At 31.4% G+C, this 8,831-nt stretch overlaps 1 protein-coding gene and 1 pseudogene across 2 annotated transcripts in view; one reads left to right on the top strand and one right to left on the bottom strand.

Annotated features, from left to right (window-relative positions):
* Positions 1-284: 284 nt before the first annotated feature.
* On the bottom strand, positions 285-2,187 carry LOC111628842 (annotated as a pseudogene).
* Positions 2,188-4,272: 2,085 nt separating this feature from the next.
* Positions 4,273-8,831, top strand: part of LOC111628852 (coiled-coil domain-containing protein 137-like) — a 46,448-nt gene continuing 41,889 nt past the window's right edge. For both annotated transcript variants that reach the window (XM_023372705.1, XM_023372706.1), the window contains exons 1-2: positions 4,273-4,403; positions 7,998-8,090. In XM_023372705.1, the coding sequence (XP_023228473.1) occupies positions 4,399-4,403; positions 7,998-8,090 (98 nt within the window). In that variant the 5' untranslated portion in view covers positions 4,273-4,398. The remainder of the gene's footprint in view (positions 4,404-7,997; positions 8,091-8,831) is intronic.

Below are 8,831 nucleotides of genomic sequence, written 5' to 3'. Positions count from 1 at the left end.
CCACCCTAAAAAACCCTAATTTTTTGAAATTATAATTTAAAACATCTTTTATTATTCTTTTATGAATTACAAAACTTTTAAAACATTAAAAGAGAACCATTCATTATGAAAATTAAATATCTTGAAAAACATTAATGACATCATTTAATTCTTCGGATACATTTGTAAATTGAGAATTAATGTGGTCATACATTTTTTGATTCAATTTTCTATCATTTTTCTATTATTGGTAATGGTTGAAAATTGGCACAAGTTATTTCATTTCTTAAAAAGTAATACCTAGTTGCTAAAATAGCTTGTGCCAATCTTTTTCTTAATTTTGATTTTATAATTGAATGGATTGAAAAACCCTTCTCAACAGTTACATTATAAGTTGGAAGGCACAAACATTTCAATGCTAAGTGAGCAATATTTCTAAATCTTGGGTTTCCCGCTGAATAAGTGTCCTCGAAAACTTCAATCCAAAAATCAGTTGTTTTGTCACAATTATTCCATACTTTATTTTGAATATTTTGCCATTCAGACACTGTTTCGGTCAAATAAAAAAGTGATGATAATTGGAAGAATTGGTGGCTTTTGTTGTGATGTTGCCACAGTTGACTCAATTGTTCTAGAATTATAAGATTTTCTGGTAAACGTTGTTGAATTTGTGTACGCAACTTTGTAATAAAGGCTCTGCATTGGTATTTAACATCACTATACTCAGATTCAGAAACATTTGAACTAAAAATGTTAAATTCATATCCCCAGTCAACACTGTTGACACGAACTAGGTGATTTTGAAAGTTTAACTTTATGAGATCTTGGTCTCTTACTTTTTCAAAAATAGTTGGTACAATAATTTTTCATAATATTAATTTATAGAGTAAGAATAAATCTTGATATAATTTCAAAGGATCAGCATGATCACTTTGAAATAACTTATTTACATCACAGACTTGTTTTAAAACATTTTTTAAAAATATCACGAACAGTCTGTAAGCATTAACTTTCATAATGTTATACAGCTGCTCTGCAGAAAAACATCTATTTTGTTCCTTTGCTAATCTAAACAATAAAAGTAATTCCTCCCACTGATCTACAATGGTCTTGATAGCTTCGTAGCGAGCAAGCCACCTTGTTCCACTGAGTTTAGATATTTTCTTAGATTTTGAATTTTCATTCGTGGCAGCATACAGACTTTCATATCGAATTTTCCGTGTTGAACTACAGGAAAACCAATTGTGAGCCTCTCGGACAAGATATTCCAACTGTCTTGGTACGGTTTGACACGCTTTTTCTGCACATAGATGAAGTGAATGACAAACACATCTTACTACAACCAAGCTTGGAACATCATCTTTCGACAATGTAGAAAATAACTGATGTCTTCCAATTATGACACTAGCATTGTCAACTCCTATTCCAATTAGGTTCTGTAGATTTAAGCCATCTTGCAACAACTGATTTCTAAATGAATTATAGATGGAATCTGCATCACAATTTTCCAATTAAATGAGGCTATGAAAGATCGTGATGAATTTCTTCTTCATGGTGGAGAAATATTTCACCATCATGCACAAAATCTTGATTGTAGAAATGTCAGTTGATTCATCTATTATTATAGAAAACGTTTATTATTACAGAAAACGTGCAATTTTACTTTCTGTTCCTATTACTGGCTCAAATAGCAATTTTTTACTTGATTTAGCACTTTTCTAATGCAATTTTTTCTCCGTGCTTTCTTGTTTTGGCATGTGCAAGCAAATCTTTTTTTGTGTGCAGTTAAAGTTATTTTACAATAACGACAATAAGCATTCGGTGGATCACCTGTTGGATCAAAAGCTAAACAAGCTAAAAATGAAAATTTTCAAATTAGCACAAATAAATATAAAATATAAATTGCTAATACTTACCTTTTAATTCTTTTGATTTCTCCCATGTTTTGCAGTATGTTTTGTGTATTTCTTTTTGGTGGCCATAATGGTATTGAATAATAGGAAAATTGTTTCTAACCAAAACATAAATTACCCTACAAAAAGTTTCAATTAGTTATTTGAATAACTATAAAATTTGTTTTATTACTTTTAAATATTTCCTGTAGTTTTAACAATTTAACATCAAAGATCAAACTCACAGAAGCTTGTAAAATAACACGTGTTATTGCTGAATGCTGGCATAGACTAATTACCTAGCTTCGCTATACATTACAGCACTATAGACTAATTATCTAGCGAAGCTAGGTATTAGGCTATAATGGTTGACCCCATTTCAAGTGAAGACAACGCCAGCAGTTAATAAATTAAGAAATTCTCAAAGTAAATGCAAAATTTTAAGTTTTAAATGTAATCCCATAAAATTCTCTATAGAAAAAAATTCTCCCTAAATTCACCTCTAAACTCGAAAGTAATCTCTAAATCTTAGGTAAAAAAACCCTAACTTGGTAACACTGCGCTAAACCAAACAGCGTTAAGTAAAATTATTACGTCTAAGCTAGTGAGGACAAGTATTGTATAGAATATTTTACTTGGGATAAAATAAAAGATGTAAAATAATTTTACTACTGACCCGGCAGTGTATACTTTTAATACTGTCACCCGCCGTCATTCGTCACCTCCACAAAAAAGCAAAAAGTAGCTCACCGCAAATTTCAGCTCGGACTCCATCTTCTTGGTGGCTCCTCTCTCGGACACGTGCAAAAAGCCCTCGGAAGCGTACCTTCCGTACTCCCACATTCGGAAGTCAGTGTAAGAACACCGATTGGGGGGAATTTTATTCCCTACCGTCGGGATGGTCTATGGTCTACACGTATGTGGGTGGCGGTTTTATGAGGCAGCAAAAGACAAGTGTTTTACAGAGACAAACCGTTTATTCTTGATCGAAATTTCTTACATATTTTTAGAAAAAGGTCCTTCGATTCAAAACTTGAAGATGTCTTCGGTCCTATCGATTAAATGACTGATGTTTTTCTTTAGTAAAGCTGGAGAGGAGCCCCGGGGCGATGGCGTGTCAAAGTTCGGAAGCGAACAATCACAAGATAGTGGCGATCGGAAGCACCAAGGGNCCTTTTTCTCGGTGCGGACTTACTTTTTTCCGCTCGGGAAGCGCAAGTGTGCGCGAGTTTTTCTACGGCACTTTTCTTTCGTCGGTGAGTTGGTTTTTCTTCTATTTTTAAGTTACTAAGGTGAATGGTGAGGAAACCTTCGTCTTAACTAAACATAATATAATGAAAGCAAAATAAAAGTAAAATAAAAATAAAGCTCAGACTTGGTTCCTTACACCGCCAACGGGCGTCATAGCCACGTCGGCACTCCAAACGGTTGGTGTCACTGTCCAAGAGTGTATGGAAGATGTCGTGTCCGTAGGAACCCGCCTCTGTTTCGCCAACGGGCAATAAATTCGCGTCGGCTTTCTAATTAGTCAGAATATTGTGTGTGTAAATATATTTTCGATGTTTTGATTTTTTCTTATCATTCGGTATTTGTTATTTTTGCGTCACTGATGAGAATAATATTGTGTGAATTTACTTTTCGTGTTATATTAGATTGGTAAATATGTTCAATTGTGTCGTAATAGTATATGTATAATTGTTTCGTATGATTTATCTTGTTTATGTATTTGTGACCCTTTTGCCAAAATGGTATTTTTGATATGACAGCACTTGTGTGTCAAGCTGTCCATCAAAAATGTGTTGTTATTTTTTTGATAAAGTATCAAATATAATTATATTATATATCAAAAATTATATAAAATAAGATAACAATCATACATTGTATATCATTATTTACAGTATTAATTTTATATATTAAATTTAAGACATAAAACTGAATTAGAACTTACCCGAGATTGTGTAATGTCTCGCTTTGATGTTAACTAAATAATAATATTTTTTGTATTCAATGTGTTGGTTTTTATTTAAACTCTTTTCACGTGTGTTATAGATACAATCTATCAATTAAAAATTGAATTATGAATTTAAGTATACCCGTATATTTTAGAATTTTTCAATCAGATTATATAGTCGAATAATTGCCTTAATATTTCTAAACGTAAGACCAGAAAACCCTAAAGGCACCCAGAAAAGATAGCTTTCAATATGTATAAGGAAATATTGACCTACTGAATGAATTATACGCATGCACTTGTTCTTATGGGCTGTCCAGAAGAGAATTAATATATCATCAATATCGCTCTAATAAATTAAATATCCTCGAATAAAACCCTAATCTTAAATATAAATTTGTACTTGCTAAATTTAAAAATTCTAAATGTACAATGGAAATCCAGAATTAAATAATAAAAGAGGAAGAATAGTTGGCTAGTTTCTGGCGATGTCGTTGGAGAATTTCCCGATCGTCGAAAGTGGAGTTGGCAACAATGTACCGAATTTATGGTTTGATGGAATTGTGAAAATAACACATGTGGTAAGTTTGTATTTTGAAGTAAATTTATGCCAGTAACTAGTTTTGGAGGAGTTATGTCCATTCAGTTGCTGATAAAAAGAAATATTAAACTGGGGGAAAGGCTAGAAATTATTTAATTGGTTAAAAAAAACTCAACCGACAAAGACAATATCTGAAAATATTGTAAACTTTCATGAAAAATCATGATTTTATGAATTCCTATAACATCAAAATCAGATGTTAAAATGTTTCCTGAATTATTCAATATTTCCCTGTATATGACAGGAAAATCTTCCTAAGTGGGTATAAAAAAAGGGAGGAGAATATTTTTTGGGTAGTAATGGACATGAATTTTAGGAAATAATAATTGTTTCTTCCTTTCATACATTTTACCTCTACCAAACATTATCATCATCCCATGTCATAAATTTCCTCTCTCTTCTTGGTGCCATATCAGATTCCTGACGTCGGCGACACCTGGCGTAGGTATAAATTTCCTATTTAAGTAAAAACAATCCAAAAGAAATGTGTCCTAGAAACATTACAAGGGATATTATAACAAGAAATAAATTATTTAAAACAATGGAGTTAGAATTTATTAATCTTACTTAATTGTACTATAAGCAAGTACATGAAAATTCAAATTTTGTTTCTTTTCTGACTCATGGAGGACTAATCATTTGTCAACTCTAAAACATTTATTAAAAATGAAGTAGAATTAGAATTAAAAAGGCTAAAAAAACCAAACCAGATTTTTGTAAACAGAAAAACACTTTTTTATTACTAAATTTATAAAACTTTAATAAAATTAGCTCTATTACAAAATAACAGGTTATCTAAACTGATGAAAATAGGAAATATTAATAAAAAGGATCCATTAGAAGAGAAGGTGTGGTTTACAGATTACAATGCACGTGTGGAGTTCCAAGTTTTTACATTGGAGAAACTAAACAGAAGTTAAAGGTCAGGCTATCGGAATATCTCGCTGCAGTACGATTAAAAGTTAATGCTTTCCCAGTTTTTTTACATTATAATGCTAATAATTGTCAAATTAATATTAAGTAAAACTTGTATACAAAGAAACAAATATGAAGACTTAACGAGCATTTTGCAATAGTTCATTCATTCTCATTTCTCATTAATTAATTTTATTAAAATAACATAAGTTACATTTCCTGATTTCGCTGAGCATTATCAGGATTTAAAAACACTAAGTAATTATGACAATGAATACAGCATAAATAATAAACATTAAGAGCAAAATTGTACAATGATGGGAGGGCAACAAGGATATTAAACAATGATAGATACAGAGTAATTACGTACACAGAGTTTAGAGTATACATCAAAGAAGGCTGCCTTTAGAGCCCTCACAGATATTTTTATATAGTGTAATAATCATTAGGAAGCCCGACAGCAAACATCATACATTATAGTTGATTGAATTTATAAAGGGTAATATACAATGTACTCAAAATGAGTTGTAACAGCTGCAACAGAGCATATAAGAACATAAAATATAGTAACTACTAGAAGTATCTAGTATAGAGCAATGGTTACAAGGTAATATATACAGGTGTAATATATATTTATAGAAGTAAAAATTTTATGAAAAAATAAGATAGTGTAAAATATACAGTAACAATTAAAAGTAACGAAGATAAAATAAAATTAGAATCACAACAATTAAGTGCAAGTTAACAAATTATAAAAGAAGCGAACAGCAGAAGTGCAAAGATATCATGGATGATACATATCATATAGAAATGAGTGTATATACAAACTATAATATAATAATAAGACAATATAGTATAAAGAAGTAACAATCATTTGCACCAAAGTACTTATGTTTCGGCCACAAGAAAATCTGCTAGTAGTTGAGCAATGGAAGTTGAACAATGTTCTCAACACCACTGGACTCCACCAAGCATGTGTGCGTAATATTCTGACACAGTAAGATCCACCAGAAGTTGAAGGATTGTCTTCATGCTGCATAATTTATATTCACTAGAAGTTGAAGAAACTTTGTCCACACCCCAATTATTTCAATAGCAAGGAAACCACTGTAAATCAAGAAATTTCAACCACACAGCTATAAACCAGTAATTTTGCAATAGTTATGTAAAGTAACTCTGTAAATCTGAATAATGGCGTGGTGCCAGCAGAATGCTGGGAAAATCTTGTTGGGTATATAAGTATTAATCGCAAAGTGAGAAACTAATAATGGATATTTATCATAGTTGGCAATTTGAATTGTATTATGTATTTAAAATAAGCCCTACTGAGGCCGCCAGTGTGCTTGCGAAATGCATTTGGGGATAAGTGTGAAGTAATAAAAAAGTGTTTTTTTCTATACAAAAACCTGGTTTGGTGTTTTTAGCCTTTTTAATTCTAATACTACTACATTGTTAATAAATGTTTTAGAGTTTACAAATCATTAGTCCTCCATAAGTCAGAAATTTGAATTTTTGTGTACTTGCTTATAATTAAGTAAGATTAAGATTACAAGGGATATATTTACCTAGACCCTTTAAAACTTGCTTCCTGCAATATTATGTGATTGGAAAAATTAGGAATATTATCCTAATGTGAGGGGCTAGCCGGGGATACTGAGTAGTTATTATTCGTAGTATCACTTAATCGGCAACTATTCTTTAGAGTAGCTCTCTGTTTGTCTAAAAGAATGGCTTTTCCTAGATCCAAGGAAAATCAAGGGTGGAGGGCTTTTACTAAATAGGTTAATTCAAGTGGAATTGGATGATTGTGTAATCATCTTTTTCCTCACGTCAGGATTCCCGACATCAGTTAGAAGACGTGGATTAACATGTGTATGACAAAGATAACAAGGTTTTGATTCAGACACTCGAGAGATATTCAGAGATTCAGACACTCGAGAGACATCCAAATCAAACAGCTGAATTCTTTACTTATGTTTCATCTTTTAATTTAATTCTTTTAGTTTAATTTAGTTCATTCAACTGTTTATTAAAAATGCTTTGCATCATCCAGGCTTGGCAGTTGAAGAAAGTGCCTGTTTCATCAGGATTGAAAATGTCATCTGTGCTGTATTTTAATATTGTATCTTGCCTGTAGACCATGCATATGCTACATGCAATAAAACATCAATTTTTTCTCTGCATATAGCTTTTGAAATAATTCCATACTTTTCACAAAATCCTGTAAAAAGGAAGAACTGTTCATGGGACAGTGGCATGCTTGAATATCTTGAAACCAGATGAAAATAACTTTCTACACATCATCAAATTGTGTGTTATGCATTTTCTTTCTGATGGGTCCAACATTGGATCTTTTTAACTTTTATCAATGTTGGATGATCTTTTAAAATCATTGACAGGAAGGGTGATGCCAAACACTCTTGCAACATCTACTTTTTTATTCAGAATCAACTTCTTGTAGGAAAGCAACTTTTCAAACAATGAAAATTGGCTGTATGTTTTCCTCTTTGGCATATTTTATTGTCTGACACAATTAGTTTCACTGACTGATGGACCATAACTACATCATAGTAGAGTATATTACCCATTTGATACTAAAGCAGTGTAAGGATTCATTGAATATAAAACTCATTTGTTCCTCCTCCTTGTAACTTTCTAGTATAATTGCTGACATGCCTCGGAGGATACCGAAGAGCAAGAAACACAAGAAAATTAAATTTGTCGATCCAGATTCCAGGAGAAAAATTGAAAGGTAAAGAAACACTTTTATGAAATTAGCTTTCATTTTTATACGTGCATTAAAATAAAATGTTGGTTCTATTAATACAAGTTGATTTGCTGTTGTTGTGAGAACATTTTTAGAATAGTAGTTACTTTTATGTAATTGTTTAGGTAGATATGAATACACAACATTTATCCAAAAGTAATTCCTACTTGTTATTCGATAAAAGTTACACTCAAACAATTTGTGTATATAAGGTGCATAGTTGTCTTTATACACTGCATTTGTATAAGGACTAAATGTGACGCACAACATATGATACAATAATGAGTATAGCTTGAAGACAAGGAAAATGAGAAATACAGTGGCATGCCGTGACATTTGATGATAGGGAAGCTGTGTTTCTATAAGAAGCCGACTTCCAGGGGCAATCAGTCAGCAATGGTCTAGGGCAGTGGTTCTCAAAGCGGGTGCTGCGAAATTTTTAAATAATTAAATTAAAATTACTTAAAATAATTGAATTAAAGTATTAAATTAAATAAATAATTAAAAGATACCTTTATAATAATAACTTTTGTTTTGAATGCTTTTGTGTTGTTTGGAAATAAATTTACTTTAATAAAAAACTTTTATTTTTTTCAAAGTCTTCTCATCCTTCATATCTTTACTAACCGTAAAAAGCAAAATAATAAATAATAATAATAGGGGTGCCGTGAATTTTGTTTAATAATTTCAAGTGTGCCACCTGACAAAAAAGTTTGAGAAACACTG

This window comes from Centruroides sculpturatus, unplaced genomic scaffold (assembly GCF_000671375.1).
Source record: "Centruroides sculpturatus isolate CEXI.00-Female unplaced genomic scaffold, Cexi_2.0 scaffold527, whole genome shotgun sequence".
NCBI lineage: Eukaryota > Metazoa > Arthropoda > Arachnida > Scorpiones > Buthidae > Centruroides > Centruroides sculpturatus.
This window is presented reverse-complemented; position numbering and strand designations above follow the sequence as displayed.